Here is a 17,285-nt window from a genome sequence, read left to right on the forward strand (position 1 = left end):
AAGGAGGGATGTGCGTTGGCCATCTTTACACACACAGTCTATGGTTTAAATAGGTCGTACAGTATGTTAACCAACCATGTCTCAACTTCTTTTTTTTAGAGCTGAGTCCTCCTGAAAGTCAACTCGTCAACAGATTCCCAAACTGTCCCACTCCTAACCGATTTGATCTGTGACGCTGGCTTTAATATTATATTGAAGAACAACAATACACATAGTTACAGATCCTCTGGGTCCTGTAAAAGTCCAGGAGAGTATTCAAACAGAGCCCTCCCTGAAGTCTGTTCAAGTTTTCCTCACAGATGTCAGTCTGAGGCGTCTGGCAGACGATAGAAGTTCTGTATCAGGAACGAGTAAACGTGCCATTCATCAGCGTCTCCCACTGAACACTGTCGGAGAGGCCGTTTGAAGTGCCGTCAGTGAGGGAAACTTTATAGAAGCGCAAAAGTTCTTTCATTGTCTCGCATGTCAACAGATGTTACCAAATGCTGACTCAGTTTACTCTGATGCCTTGCGCCTTACTTTTGTTTTGCGGCGATAGGGATCACTATCAGTATTTCACTCCTCTCAGGGGGTAACCATACCGTACTTCATCCTCCCATGTTTTCTTGTCACTCTGCAGCGGGTTGGCAAACCAGCATAGAGGACTCAAATCGAGTGAGAACTTAGGGTTAAGCTGCCCTGCCGCCCAAATCACGTTACCTCAACTCGCGCGAGAATCCGGCCCTGATTTGCTACAGAGCCTGCCCTGAATGTACAGCAGAAGACACAACTCTACCTCTCGGTGTGAAAAGCCCCAGACATATTTACACCATTATAAGCCACTAAACGTTGCTACATGAAAGATGGTGGGTGCATAGGGGGAAAAAAAACAAAAAAAAAGTTGCATGCACGTTTCTGAGTCTTTCTGAGTTCCCTCCCCCCGCGCTCCGTTGATCATTCAAACGCTCAGCTCCTGGCGGCAGGGATCTCGATTAATCAATGCACAGGAAGTGACCTTTAGCCTCCACCCATTAAACTCTTCTCCCCCCGCGGAGTCTGCAGCGGCTCTTGAGGAATGCAGGAAGGAGAGTGGCAGCAGGCTTCTCTGCTCTGCGTGTTATAGTGTGTGTAGGAATACACACACTATAACATCTCGTTGCTCTTTCTGGCCGATAAAGACAACGTCAAAAGAGTTACTGGTTCCTGTAATTGTTCTCCTGTCCATACTGGCCGTGAAGAGATCCCCTCCAAGCGCACCTCCAGTGTAAAGACATGGTGAAAAAGACCAACAGACTAAGGATCCAGCTTCAGTTAGAGCCAGATAGCACTGGCTCACGGCTAAAGCTAGCAGATAGTGGATAGTCCCGTCTTAGACCAGTTACCACACATCACGTGTGCTTCGCTGCCAAGCATCCTCCAAAGGATACCATTCCAAATGTGTTTTAGACAGTATTAATGGGGTTTTCCTACCTTACAGACAGTCCAATCCTTCACAAGCCCACTTCTAGAAAGGTCTCTGCAAGGTTTTTTGAAAATGCCAACCAGTAGCTGCCTGCGAGGAAGGAAAACACCCTTAAGCTGAAGTTAAGGGGAGAATGAAACCAGATACAAAACCTGAATATTCACAATTCTTTAAAGCTGGTTTATATGTGTGGCTGGAGGGCGATAAAACGCAGTATATGACGCGCTCGCTTTGTCGGGGGCCTCTCTCCAGTCTCTACCGATTGAGAATGATTTCTTCTCTTTGATTAATACGCCGTAGTTTGTTTCCTGCTGTCCTTTTAAATACACCGCCAACACCATCCAGCTCATTTTATACGGGAAGAACTTTAATTTGGCTGTTCAGTCAGGAAAGGGGCGTTAGATGAACGATTCGAACGCATCCTTTTCATCTTAAGAAGGGCTTAATTTAAAGCTTTCTGAAACTTGCAAATCTGAAAAAGAGTGCCAAGCCACACTGTTATGTCCACTCCTTCCTTTCACACACACACACACACACACACACACACACAGGAAGGTGCCTGGCAGGAAACCCAGAGTAATGTTACATTTAACTAGAAGGGGGTGCTCTGAAATTCCTCTTCTTATCGTCCCAGCAGCTGGCTCCCAGTCATGAGCGTGGTTCTGCTATTTCCAGATTGTTTGTCATAGTTGAAGAAGTGCTCTTTATCCCAGCCCATTTGAAGCGGGGCTAGCCCGGCGTCTCTGATGGGCGGCACTTCAGTGTGTGTGGGGGGGGGGGGCAAAACTGAAGAGAAATAGCTTTCTATAATAGCCTATACACACTGTGATAAGTTAGACTGGTGACCAAGCACAACCACAAGTGGGATTTAAAGTCTTTTGTATTCTCAGTTCAGGACACTTACACTTCAGGAGGAGTACTGCACTACTCATCATGCTCAAACAGTTGTGCAGTGTCCTCTATGTCTCTGGGGGAGTTTTGTCAAGTCTGAGACAGCGGCTGAAGCGAAATCGCTTGAGCAATCCCAGTTCGGAGATGACAAATTTATAAGAGGGTCCAGCAGCACTTAAAGTCGAAATGGAATGGAAAAATTCCCTTTTTAACCCTTTCAGATCACATCCCTGGCCATATAGATGTGCTGCAGGCATGACGTATTTTTGTATTTGTTGTACAGGCTAGACAGTTCATCGTTTTTTCATATCGAAATGGCATTTCAATTTCGTGCAGTTTCAAATCACAAGAGCCGCGGTTTCAACCACACCATCAGTGCCTTAACACGCTGCAGGAAGCAACACTTGTTAGTCGTGACCTTTACCATCTAATCGGCTGATGACAAACGTGGCACCAAATGTACTCAGCTGTGGCTAATTAACATAACGTCGCATGGGCTGGCCAAACTCACTGTTGCCTGGTTAATAAGCACCCTGCTTGCCAGTGTGCTATGCTATTTACACTCGGCCAAAGGCGTTTCTTTCGAGGGAGAAGAAGCCCCGCTAGATAGAGAGTGCACTGTTCAAAGAAGGCCAACAGAGTGGTGAGCCTCTCTCTGTTGCCGATCGCATCACGCCGTTAGTTGTGTTTCCATTCAATTATCAAGTCAATCTCGAGCGAACTTTTGAAATGTTGCAATGTATTCGGCGAAGGCGGTTACCATTTCGCACATCAACTCTTTTCCACCAAAGAGTGGCAAAAAAAACACCTCAAGCTAGCGTTAAAAAATATTTTTGATTCATCACTCTTCATTCACTCAGTCTCCGTGCAGCTTTTCTAATGCGATGATACCAAATGCGCACACGCGAAACACGACTATTTCCTGGTCGCTCTGATTTAGCAGCTAGATCCGCAATTGTCAAATGAATGGCAGGCAGCTTCCGAGTTAAATACACTATATGATTGTTTAAAGCTTTTCAACTGGGCCGTCAATAGGACCGTTAAAGGTTGTCAGTCAGATGCAAAGACCCTTACATTGACGGACGATACCAAACTGAAGTTTGTCATTATTACTAAGGACAACCTTGTAGCTGAATGGTCACGGTCATTTTCAGGTATTGAGTTACGCAACGTACCGCTCATGACATATCTTTCTAAGCTTGATTGATAGCTAAGATTACTGAAGAAGTTGCTTCAACCCCAAAAAAGGATCGAAACAAGAAACCGCATCATTTTGATTTGTGATTGTTGGTACGAGCTTGTCATGTATAACACCGGCTGACCACCAAGCAGGCCTTACAGAGTTTACTTTATAGAAAAGAATGGCAATTTAAATCATAAACGCAGCACCGGGTACAAAAAACACACATTTATTTGCACATGTATTCATTTATCTGCGGTTTTAAGACTGTGTCTATTGATTTGTGTACTTCTGTTGAAGTCTGTTTAAGGTCATGTAGTTGTAGTATACAGTGAGCTAAAAAAAAAACCGAACCTTTGGAAAGATGTAAAGTCTGAATCTTGACGTTGCACAACTTGCATTGGAATGCAAATTTCAGACGCTCCTGGCATCTTGTTTGGCTCGGAGATGCATGCATCCATGTCGCCGTCGACTCCACTGGGAGTTCAGATTTGCAGTTGATGTGGGATTCTCGTGCACTTTTGATCGTCATTGCCTGTCAGAAGTTATTACCTCTTCTTGCTACTTGTTTTTCTTCTCTCTTCTGTCTCTTAGATGGTAGCCTGTGTGGTTTTAGATCGTGGATTCTTAACATGCCTTTCGCACACATGGCACAGATGCAGATGGCGGTGGGGCTGATGCTGATATTTTTTTTGGTTTGAAGGTGCAATTCGACCAGCAGGTGGTGAAAACAAACACTACTAATGTAATTTGCAGGTGGGACTTTGAACACAGACACAAAAGACACAATTTACCCCCTAGTGGTTCCAGGCCCACAGTTGGGCCACATGTCCCCCCCCCATTCCACCCCCCGGAGAGATCTCAGACCTCATGCTGACATGCCTTATCTCTGGGAATGAGGTGCGTGTGTGTGTTTGTGTTAAGTGTTCCTTACAGAAGTTACAGAGAGAGCCACAATTCTTGTCGCCTGGTGGGCGAGAGGGATCGGAGTCACTGCTGGGGAGGAAAATATTGATATGAACGACGGGGACGTTTTCAGTTGCCTCACGAATCCAGTTTCCACCCTAGTTTAGACCAGATTTCCAGATCATTCCACTGTCGTGTAATGTAAAGAGTTGGTGGGGCCAGTTGTCCAGTCGGGCGCTGTTAAACCATTGTAGGAGAAACGGTGGGAGATTATTTTTCAGGCATTCATGTGAGGAAGGTCACAGTCTCCTCCTCGCTCCACACAGATCCGATGTTACCCGAAGTCCTTTAAGTGACGAGTGAAGTTAAAAGCCACACGTTTCATGTATGTCATGATTTATTTGCTAGTTTCAAGTCAGTTTTGCGCTTTTGTTTTTGTGAAGACACCAACTTTTCCACCTCGGCCAAGTGTAAAAAGTCCGACACAAAGACCGACATTCACGCCTGAAAAGGGTTTCAAGACGGCCATGAAATGTAGCAGCAGCACTAGGACGTGATGCCCCCATCGCTTAAATAGTCATTTCTTTTCATTTTCATTTTCAAGTATTTACTGTAGTGTAGGGTGGCATAGAGAACATGGCAACATTGCTACAACGAAGTCAGATGGGGGAAGAAAAAGGACTCCCGATTATCTGAACCACTTGATTTGGTGGCCAGGCTTGAAATTTGAGCTCGCCTGGAATATCAGCAACCACGGCAAGTACCTTCTTGACGAGTAACTCCCCTGTACTGAGTTTTTTTTTGGTACAGTACCATACAAGAAACTGTCATTTGGATGACTGAATGAACTTCCACAATGTAGCTGAGAGGTGGGGCTGCTCCGTGCTTCATTCCAGTGACTGAATTTAACAATGTGGCCGAGGGGGAGTTCTCTTTGTGTGTATGCTGAGGCAGAATGGGGCCAGTGCTCATTAGCAGCCACCCGGGGGGGGGGGGGGGGGGGGGGGTCATACTGTACATGACTGAATGGCCTCCATCATCCCTCACCTCCTCCTCCCTCAAATTATTATGTCACCTGCCATTGTTTAGAAAAGGCTGTTTCTCTATTTATATGTGTGTGTGTGTGAGAGAGAGAGAGAGGGAGAGTTCATTTGTTCTCTGTTCATTCAGGCCCGAAAGTACCCTGACAGATGAACAAAATCAGCACAATGAGGTCAACGCAACTTGGTTTTTAGCCATGATAGCGTCTTGGGGTGGCAATGGCGCTTTGGAACCATGGCGCATATACGGCGGCCGCTTTCATGAGTTCACCTGGGGCTCACCCAAACCCAAACCGCAAGCCTGTTTCTCTCTGCCGCCGTTTGCTCACATAGAGCCCGACGTCGGCGAGCTGTCACGTACGAGCTGAGGTAACCGCCAGTTCCAGTGCACCTCCGCCAGACCAGCGTCATCGTCAAGTTAAAAGTTGTCTTCAACCAGCCCGGTTGTATGTGAGAAAACCGGCAGTTTGGGGAGTTTGCGTGGCAGGTTTGCGAGAGGACAGCTGGTTCAGGAAGGCTGCCTTCATCCGGCGGTCGCGGCGATTTACGCAGGGTTGCCTCTAACAAAAGAGAAGGAGAAGTTTTACCCCCCCTGACCCGGGCTGCCGGCTCGTACGAGTGATCGTCTGTCCGCCGCAGCGTGATGTCGGGCTGCGTTACTCCTAAAGTTTTCCCGGGACGCCCCCGCAGCTACCGGCGCTGCAGCCTAAGCGCACTACCCTCATTCAAAATGAATGGGAGGACTGACGTTTTCACCGCCAAAGGTCTGAATGCCGCCAAAGAGTGACGTTCTCTCCTTAGTGTGCAGTGTGCCAGTTTTTCCAATACAGGTGTTTCATTGCCAGTGTTTCCTTTTTCAGTTGCCAAATTTTAAAGTCACACACAGACACAGTTAGAGAGAAATATGACACCTGACCAAACACCGATTTTAGAAATGTGAAGATAGAAAAAGAGAAGACAAATCAAAGGAACAGAGAACCAGTCTGCACGATAAATGATCTACAGAGAGAAACATGACTCTAGTATGACATTATGCACGCTCTCCATATCACACATACAAACACACACACAGACACAGTGGAAGCCTGCTCTTCTTTAGAGCATCAAAGAAGAGTGCAACAGGCCCGGTGATGAAATCCAGAAACTCCTGTGTCAGGCAGACACACACACACACACACACACACACACACACAAATGCAGTCACATGTGCACTTCCCCACACATGAACGTACCGATAAGCGGGTGTTGTGGTTTTCATCGGACTGAGGCAGGCCTGTCAAGTACACTCGCTTTCCCTTAAGTCCCATAAAGCCTGCCAGCAGTGGTCAATAGGGGCGAGTGTAACAAAGGGTGGTCGGTGGGGGCAGCAGGGACCGGAGGAGAGAGCTCCAAATAAGGACCGGGACACAGCAGAAGTGAAGGCCCAACTCGTTATTCTCTCAAACGAGATACATTTTGGACACTTGTTTGAAATAAGCACGGCGTACAGTATGTCTATAACTTTTACACTACAACGTGTTGGACAGAGCCAGGCTGCTTCAAGTTTTTATGCTAAGCTAGGCTAACCATTAGGGCTGGGTGGTGGGTGGGTGGGTGTGGATTCACATAAGAACTAAGAATCTGAATTGATTATATCAAGAATACGGCCTAGACCTGCTCTATCTGCAAAGTGTGACAGTGATGAATTTTGTTGTGATTTGACGCTGTTATAAATAACATAACAAAAATGTTCTTTTTGCACCACATTAATAAAGTTATGTTGGGAGACTCAACAAGGGAGACCAAAGTGCAGCCCCCGGATGGTTTACAGCGTGCTCACACTGGAGTTAATTTGTAGTTCATCTTCTATCTGAATTGAAATCCGCTTCCTCCAAAGAATGTAATTTACTTATTGGTTAATCCATCCATCCATTTTCTGCTGGGTCGTCCAGGTTGTGTTGATTGTAGGAATTGCTGTTTCCAACACTACATCACCCGTACGTTTTTTTTCATCCTACTTTTCATTATCTGGCTGGTATTATCATAAAAAATTATTAAATTCTCGGTAGGAAGGGGGGGGGGGGGTGCGCTCTGTTTGCCAAGCCACTCACACCGAGTCTTTGGTTGTAGAATTGCAATATGAAACATAACTTGAACTTTTTTTTGTTTGTGTCAACACAGCTTTATTAATGACGATCCTGTGGGTCAATTCAGAATCGTGGGCGATCAGAATCGCGGCTCTTACGTGATGTAGGCGTTGCCACTTTCAAGGTGTGTGAAGACTGGAGTGGATCTGGCAGTGGAGATGGCCTCCTCCGTGGATCTGCTGGTTCTGTGTGCAAACTTGTGAGGGGTCCAGGCTGGCTGGGACACTGACAGCGGCCGGTCCTCTGGAGGTGGAGTAGACTTGACAGCTGACCCTTTGTTGAGCTCACCTGTGATGGAGGTGCTCCTGCTTTTGTAGCCTGTGATGGTCTGGATTGCTCGCCATTGATGCCAGCTTTCAGCCTCGCTCGAGCGGTGCAGTATGCTTCCTTGTCACCTGATCGGTATATGGGGGTGTGATCGGAGGATGTTATGGGCAGTGATCATATCATCCACTGCCCCACTGCCTATATGTCTGAGCATATCTTTCCATTCCTTTGCTGAAAGAGTCCAGCTCAGCATCCCTGTGTTAAAGTGTTGTGAAGTTCACAAGGAGGGGGAGGAGGAGGAGGAAGCAGTTTGACAGCAAACTGAGCCAAGTCACTTACTGGAACCCTGGGCTGGGCTGTGGTTTTGGAGCTGCGCTGCCAGCCAATGTCTCCTGTCTGTGTGTGTTTATTATTCTGTTTAGCTATGAGACAAGTACATGTTATTTATATGGGTTATATAAGTGTCGCCTTGCTGTGTGTACAGAGGTTTGATTATATTTATCTGCCACCATCCCCACAGTTAGACACAGCCAATGTCTGAAGGATGGCCTACGACAGCCATCCCTGAGGAGACGGTCCGAAACACTGGCTGCGCCAATGTTGCCTGAAACTGTGTGTACCGGATTCTGAGGCCGACTTTGGGACAATCCGAGCACCTTCTGTACAACTAAGAACTAACTGAAATCCAAGCAGCATACTGTAGTGCGTTGGGATGTTTTTTTTCTCTTACATATTCATTTACATCTGGATCTGCAAATGATTAAGGCAGCGGTCAATATACACCCCAGGTTGGACTAGAATCTCAGAGGTGCTCTTTTCCTGTCCCATTCCATTAATTTGAAAGGACAGTTCTTCTCATAGGCTAGGAGTAAAAACAAAAGAAGCCTGGTTTGCGGTCAGTTGTGAGTGATGAGTCGAAGGTTTAAATACTTACAATACTGAACAAGTATCTCAGCAACTAATAGACACATGGAAGGTCCTCGGAGCATGGGTCCTAATGTTATATCACAAGTGACTTCATTTCATCTGTCTGCAGATCCCTCCTGTTGCCACCATGCTGCCGAGTTCTCGCCTTGCAAAGAAGCTTGTGACCAGGTATAAACACACTCTCACACACACACACATATACACAAACACTCACACACACAAGCCCACTTCTCAGTCCATTATAGTCGGCCCATGAATAGAGGTTTTTGAAGGGGAGTGGTGTAAAGTTTTTTTGTCTCTTGGCTCTTTGAAGTGTAGAATAAAAGTTCTGTCTCACTCTTGTTTCAATTGGGAGCAGGTGACGCTCTTCTCTCTTTTTATGTCTCTCTCTCTCTCTCTCTCTCTCTCTCTCTCTCTCTCTCTCTCTCTCTCTGAAGCCCCCATGTCCTTCTTCATGGCAAAGAGACACAAAGGAGACCTAAAAGAAGCTTTTCTCTGCAAGCAACAAGCAAGCAGAATTCAAACTTTGCTCCGGCTTTACTTACTTTGAAGTGGCGGGACAATTAAAAGGGAGGTTAGACAGAACTTATCGTGCTCTTATTGGTTGACGTCACCATTTTGCTTGCCAAAGAAAGAAACGAAACAGATAAAGTAATACATTCAATAAAAGATGAAGACGGACAAAACGTGGTGGAGAAATGGGATGGACATCTCAAAAGGGAAAGAAAAAGGAAGAGAAAGAGAACGGTAAAGATGGAGAAGGAAAAATAAAGGCCTTTTAGAAGTCTAATGGCCACAAAATACCCTTCAGAGGTTGTGGTTAAGGCCTTGAGTGTGTGGGTGGGTGTGTTTTGGTGTTGGGGTGTAGGGGATGGATGTCAGGCACACGTTGTAATCACCAGTACCATTTTAGCTCTAATGGAAGCTGCCTTGTGCCTGGTTACACCCAGAAAATTAGTGGTTCTTCAGAGGTTCTGTAGAATCATCATGGCTCAAAGAATCAGTTCTTTCGGACAGCCAGACCTTCTGGAGAGGGATGTAGCGGGGGTGGGGGGGTAGCATTGCAGCATCGGTTGGCGCTCCTTTGGAGGTGCGAAGAAGAATAGAGCGGGCTCGCAACCAGGTGCAGCAGCGCCAACAGATGAAGGCCTGGGCCGAGGGTACACTGGCTTCCAACTCATGTTCCAGGAAGAGGGGAGGCTGATACCCCCAGTAGCACTGTAAAAGACAGAGCTGGGGAGAGTATTGTGGGTGTATTCCACCCACAGCAGTTGCTTGGACCAGAACAAGGGACTGCAAAATGAGAGACATCTCTCCATCTCTTAGTTCTTCTTTCGGTCTGGCCGTTAGACTGGGAATGGAAACGGGAAGACAGGCTGACGGAGGGTCCCAGGAGGCTGCAAAACTCATGCCAGAAACAAGAGAAGAATTGAGTCCCCTGGTAAGAGACATTGTCTCTGGGGAGACCGTGCAGGCTGAGCACATGGTCATTTTGGTAAAGGAATAAAGTGACCCGTCTTGAGAAACGGTCGACCACTGTGAGTATGTCGGTCTTACCGTCTGATGTAGGGAGTCCGGCAACAAAGTCTGTGGAGATGTGAGACTCTTGTGGTGGGAGCAAACTCCCTGGTGTCCTGGTCCATGGAGACCAGACTGTGCGACACTGGGATGGCAAGCCAGATGGGATGAACGTACCCGTTGCAGAACCTGGAAGCTAAAGACAAAAAGATGGTTAGAGGGACAGACACTGGGAGCTGGGAACTTGTGAGCTTGAGCTTGCTTTACCTGCTCCTCTATAGGCCAGGTGACAGCGCCGATGATGCAGGTGGGGGGGGGGTCCTGAGAACTCTCAGACTGGAACTGGCGGGATAAGGAAGGAAAGGACCGTGAAAAAGTCTCAAAAAATACGAAAAGACCATTCCGAAGACCCTTGTTCAGTGTTAACCACAGTCCAGTTCTCCAACTCCTATGAACACTTCCAAGTGTTTGTATTGCCAAAACTTGTGTAATAAACTTTGTTTTTATCTATTTACTGAACCCTATTAAACCTCTGCAGATATAGTATCATAATTTGGGCCAAAATGCTGCATAAAAACTGGAATTATTCGTTGTAAATGTCCTTTATATTGTGAGTTACTTCCCTATTTAATATACGGAACTTGTATGACTCACTGTACTTACACATTCCAAATGAATTAGATTATCTGCTTATGTGGGTTGACATGCTCAATTATGTTGTAGTGATATCTCACTTCTAAATCTTTGCAGTTAACTTGGGTAAAATGTCAGTAAAACTGGTAATGATGGTCAAAAGTCACACGCTGTAGAAGTGGACTTTTTAGCAGGATTTCTTTGCAAAGGATTTCTTTGCAAAACCTCATACATTGAGAAGGAACCCCTAGACATAATCAGCTTTTTCGTTCGAATAAAAAGCCCACAGACTCTCAGGCCTTGATGGCGCATGATTGGAAACCGCTGCTGTACTAAACCGTTTTTCTTAAGTGTGCACTGCTTGATGAGTCTGGCACAGGAGAAAGAGCCCCATCAGTCTGCCAGCCTGCACTTATTCACCTTTCATACAGACTTGAGAGAGTCTTACAAATGTTTTTTTTTTTTTCAGAGTTGGTCTTATGTTGCATCAAAGAGTTTTCTTCTTTGATTATCTGCCAACAAATCACTGTCGCTGTGTTTGGTTGTTTTTCCCTCAGTTCGGCAGGGATGTCAGGCCATTTGGGAAAAGGAGTAGATGAAGTTACTGTCAATCGGCATTGCTTTCCTCTGATTCTTCTGATTTGTTTGCGCCAACCGGGAACAGTCCAAAAACACCTGATTGCAAACACATTGCGAGCCCCTGCAGCCTGGCATGAAGGAAATGTTCCCTGTAGATTGAGTAAGCTTCAAATCGATCAGTGGCGTACAAACGCAGCTACAGTCGCTGAAATGAAACATCCTCAGTGAAAGACAGCATTATGAAAGTAAAACAGAAGCAGTATAAGATGCTGGGACCAAGTTTAACATGCATTGACTGATTTGTTTGGCCTCTTGGAAACAAGGAGACAAGCTGCAAAGACCGAACGGACATTTGATCACCTTATAAAGTTAGGGGGAGCTTCCCAGCAAACAGTTTGACACGTCCAGTTTGTGTCCACCTGATGAATGTAGATCCAATATTCACTGAATCCAAACATATGTATATCATGCCAGTGTGTTCAGACCTGATTGAGTTATGACTCTTGAGAAGGAGCGTTGATTTCTGACGCAAATTGCAGTCAGTCAGGCGTTTAAAGGGTTTCAAAGTACCTTAATTGCCCCCTATGACCCGTGTGTCACGGCCACTGCTGCTGCTGCTGCTACAACGACTAGCTTCCCTTAGTTTTAAGAACACTGTCCCTTTCACCTCAGTCAGTAGAGAATAGAGCAAACCTCTGTCATTGCTGAAAAAGCTCTTATGGCTTTATTTTCCCCACACACAAAAAAAAAAGCAGACAGGACAGGGGCGCAAGGACGAAGTGTAAAGCATCTTTTCACATTCCTTAGAGGAGAGAAAAATCACGACGCCGTGACTGCAGACCGTCAAGCATCTTTGGTATTCTTCTGCCTATTCATTTTCGCGTGCACTGTTTTCGGAGCCACTGTAACGTCGAATAGCTGAGGAGGAAAAGCCGTGATCCACAAGCACGCCTAGTCCTCCCAGCAGTCGGAGCCGGGTGAGGCTGTAAATCTCGCTCCCTCGGTTTCATGACTTCACACTTCAGCCAGAGACAGTTGGCAGCGGCTGCATTCTCCCAGGCCCTCGGCCTTGTATGTTCGCGCAACACTAAGTGTGTATGTGTGGACACGCGCCACAAACTTGCAAAGCCTAATTGATGTCTCAAGTGAGCATATCTCAGAAGTGTCGGGGCCGGCTACATTATCCCAACACTTTCCCATGGCCTGAACGCATTCCTCTGTGTATAAATACATGGCCAAAGGTGCAACAAGTACACTCTTACTGTCTCGTGGATCAAAGTGAACACAATGTACTGTATCTAGTGATCTTGATCAGTACCAATGACTCAGTAATAGTTTAGAAGAGGGAGGAGCACGTCTGCAATGTTCCTCCAGTCAACTACTCCTTCAGCCTCGGAAAACCATTCAAATATCAAAACACTACGCCCTTTAAGGACATTTATGCTCGTACTCAACTTTGAATTCATCTCGACCCCCACCTCTGACAGTATTACAGTTTAGCATCCAGCTTTTCTAGCAATTCATTCCACCTCTTAGCTTCTTAAGGTAATGCGGGTTTTCTGCCAGTTTTACATTTTGCTACTTATTTCAGCGTTCACATGCGTTTTCTGAAGGAAGGATTGGATGTTTCTTACCAAAACGCACTTTGGAAGTCGTAGTCAATTTATCTCCTTATGCACACATTCGTCCACTCCCCCCCCCCCCCAATGGCAATGCAGAAAAGGAACAATTTTATCTTGCAGAGCCCTGCACACCCAAGATATCTCTTCCCATTTCGGGTTTATAAAGCTCATTTTCTATCATGTATTGTTCTGTGCAAAATTCTTTTTGAAGAGACCAACAGCACAAAGACCTTTTCTACACTCTCTTATCTTCTGCATGGATTCAGAATGTGTTATGTTCATTCCATATTTTGCCACTGTCTTGCAGCTCGCCACTATAAAGAGTGAGTCTCGTCTAAAGCATCTCCTCCAGAGGTTACCCGGTTACTGTCCAGAGTCGATGGTGAGTCCATTCCTTCTATTACAACGACACTAGATATGTTTACATGCGCAGACAGCTCCCTTCTTGGGGTGTGATCATTCACCAGTTCAAATGGACGCAAGTGGGATGAAACAGCCTGAATTTGGACCCATAGTTGCGTTGCATCATATCGTGCTGCTTTGTTTCATACCAAGAAAGGTCTAAATGGAATCACTGAAGCTTAGATGAAGCTGAATAATTGATTATGTTTTAAGGGGTTTAACTCTGACGTTTTGGTCTTGCTGTAGCGGCTCATTGTTCAGAAAGGTATTACCTGTACATGAACTTATCAAGGCTGGACACCTGACCTACTCCAGAAAATCAGATCTAAACCCAAATCATTTGTACTGGTGGTACCGACAAGTAAACACTGCCTTTTCGAAATGATCTTTAGAGATGAAATAATTATCACTTAATTGGATCGTGGAATTTTGTTAGGCCAAAAATGGCAAGCATCCCCTTACATGAGGGTTTGCCGCTTTTCACTACCTCTTTATATAATCTAAAATTGAATATCTTTCACGGAAATACGGAGTGGTGAGTCACAATGTTGTAGAGAGGCTCATGAAATGTATTATGAGCAGAATCCATTGACCTTGATCAAACTACCACCCCTGAATTTAGGCGACAGATACCAACTCGTGCTTTCCCCGCGCTACAGCTTTTGTTACCCTATTTCAAAAAGGCTGTTGTCAGCTACCGAGCTAATGTCAGCTAGGTGTTCGCTAACATTAACGACTAGCTAACAGTAATGTAAGTTCACTGTAAAACGAACTGAGCTTTGCGCACAATTTGCATCATTTTGCGGCAATGAAGGTTAACAACATAGAAGAGCCCAGTCATTAGTTGTGCATGGGAGGAAAAGGGTTGGAGTTCTTTCATTTGCTGGATGAAAGTGTGTTATCCAGCGCTGCATGTTGCAAACATTTATAACTTTTGGAACGAGTGACAGCCTGAGTAATTAACATGATATTCATGCTAATGTGAAACGCGATTTTGGTTAAACCCCCGAGCAAATGTCACGTTCTGATGTCTTGTTGCGCTGCTGACGGTAAACCTCTTGGCCCGTGTTAAGACAAAATTAGTATCAACTCTCTAATTAGACTTGTGCAGGAAGTGGGTTGGTGGTTGAGAGCACCTGGTTAAACCACACAGTCACACACACACACACACACACACACACACACACACAGGCTCAATCCTTTCTCCCACCATGGCTAATTACAAAGCAGAGAGGCTGGTTCGGTTGCTTGTCTCGTCTCTCTCCAAGCAGCCTATTAGAGCCACAGCGGTAATTAGACTTAGGCAGTCTTAAATGTTGGCTCTCATTTCAACGTGTGTCCTGGTCTCATTCAGCTGAGCTGAAACACTGTAAGCTACTGACATGCGTTCACAGTACGTGTACGCCGATAGAGTCACATATGCATGTAGTATTATTTGCTGCTTGCATATTGTCCATCAAATGTCGTTGCAGCCCAAAAGTTAATCGAAATAGTGCAGCTATTTCAGATGCTTTAGGTTTAGGATGAGAGGTAAGTGCTGTCAGAATACCAAAAATGAGCCATACCTTTTGGAGATTTACATGCAGACTAATGTCAGCACACTGGGAAGAATGGAAAAGGCCAACAATTTGAAGAACGTAAAGAAAGCCATTGTATTTGCCTGTAGCTGTTCCCTCCAACCCCCGCACACCACACATGACATGCCATAAACATGCAGAGGGATTCAGTCCCAAGAGGAGGAGAGATGACGTGGAAACCATGAAACTGATGAGCGTCAAAGTTCATTCTTGACCCCTAAAAACGGTAGTTTGACAGCTCGGTTTGCTCAGTTGTCGTGGAGATGGTTCCGTCGTCATCATGTGGCCTAAGTGCAGGCTGACGGGAACAGGCTGTACGGTATCTTAATGTTAACTCTATCACTCTACAAACTCTCCTACACACAGCAAAGCATTGTTAATGAGGAGGAGGGAGAGAGAAAGGGAGTTGCTGCTGGTCCAGGGGGCGGGGGGGCGGGGTACTCAAGGCCAAACGGTACAACGAGTGGATGATGAGAATCCAAACCCGACTTCAGACCGGGACAGATACATCTTAAAAGTGTATGCTGTATGTTTCACGCCGTTTAGTCGGTCTAATGTAAAGGTACTGACTTCTCAGTCGTGTCAAGAAAACCTTTATCAGACACACAAACGCACGAAGGCCCTGGCTCTTCTGTTAGACTGGAGGGATTTGGCTCGCGTAAACTGCGACATTACTTTCCCTGTCGTGCTCTTGCCTCGCAGGCCCTTGCCTTCATCACAAATCATTTTTATGCTTCATGTAAAGACACCGTTACTCCTCGGTCTGCCTCTTAAATGATGCCGACGAACCTTTGTTCCCCAGCCAAGAAACACCGGAGGGGGGGGGGGGGGTGTTAACAGTGACGTGGTAGGTTTACACAAATGACTGTCCTGTAAAAGTGTAAAAGCAGGGAAGGGATTTAGTTTTCCACCGCACTTGTCTCTCTGTCTCTCTCCACGTCTTTCTGTCTGTGCTGCTGTCCCTCTCTGCGTCTCCTCCGTCCCGGAGACAGAGGCGACGGACGAGCTTTCTTTGTGAAGATTAAATCCCACAGCATTTCACCACTAAACCCAACGGGAGTTTCATAGGATTCATATGTTTTCCTGTTTTCCAACACTGTTTTGATCCAAGGAATGTAATGTTTGTTCCCTGTGAAATTAGAGGGACTCACAGCTTCCTCACCAGTTTTTAAAAAAAATTTTTTTATATCTCTTCAACATTCAGTTCAGTCTATTTTCTTTTCGCTGGCAGATTTTTTTCTAAGCCGAGGAATTACTGGATAATGAGCCTGCCCCTTACCCTACCCCCCAAGGGTTTCTCATACCAGATAATGACATGCCCCCTAACACTAACCCTAAGTATGCACATACTTACATAATCACTTCATACGATAAAGTACTAATGTGATACTTTCTTGATAAAGCTGGAGCCAAGAGTCCACGACCATGGCTGAAAGTCAAAGCCAGTGGGGTGTGTCCACTGTCCACAACCATGGATGTGCACGTATTAGTGCTCTCTCGTAGCAGGAGTTCCCATTGCGCTCCAGCAGTGTAGTTTGCGCTATGGACGAAGCCAAGCAGACTGGAAAGCCTCCTGGAAGGTCGGCATAAAATGGCCCCTACAAAACACGTAGTAAATATACAACATTAAGAATAGTTCTGTGAATAATTCTACTTCATTTACTGATGTGTATGCTTTTAAGTTGACTACTTTAATACCAAAATTGTAGGTACTGGTGAATCCCTGGTATTTTAATCAAAGGTAAACCAAAGGTATACCGTCTCTAAGTGTGTATAAAGTACTTAACTAGAGTTTAGTTTAAGTTTAAGTTCAGAGCAAACCCAGTATACTTTTCTGAAGTGTATCAAAGTTCAACTAAGGGTGCTTTCCCACCTTACCTGTTTGGTTCGGTTGAAACAGTCTCTGGTGTGTTTGCCCGTTTAGTGCGGCCAGTCTTTGGGCTGGTTGAACGCTGTCAATAGAACCCTGGTCCGAATCAAACAACTGTACCGAGGCCGACTAAAAGAGGGTCTCGGTCTGCTTCCAAGCGGACTCTGGTGGTCTGAAAGCAAACAGAACAACAACCAGATTTATAATAAATCCATCTGCTGATCATGATCTGTTCAGGAAGCGATCTTATAATCGAATCAAACGTGTACTTAGACAACACAGTGCACCAACAGTATACTAAGATAT

At 45.6% G+C, this 17,285-nt stretch overlaps 1 protein-coding gene across 1 annotated transcript in view; it reads left to right on the plus strand.

Moving 5' to 3' along the window:
- reck (reversion-inducing-cysteine-rich protein with kazal motifs) overlaps positions 1-17,285 on the plus strand; it is a 56,179-nt gene that overhangs the window by 6,755 nt on the left and 32,139 nt on the right. The window contains exons 2-3 of the mRNA XM_070928210.1: positions 8,888-8,946; positions 13,438-13,512. Of these exons, the coding sequence (XP_070784311.1) occupies positions 8,888-8,946; positions 13,438-13,512 (134 nt within the window). The remainder of the gene's footprint in view (positions 1-8,887; positions 8,947-13,437; positions 13,513-17,285) is intronic.

Source organism: Enoplosus armatus, chromosome 21, assembly GCF_043641665.1.
Source record: "Enoplosus armatus isolate fEnoArm2 chromosome 21, fEnoArm2.hap1, whole genome shotgun sequence".
Classification (NCBI taxonomy): Eukaryota; Metazoa; Chordata; class Actinopteri; order Centrarchiformes; family Enoplosidae; genus Enoplosus; species Enoplosus armatus.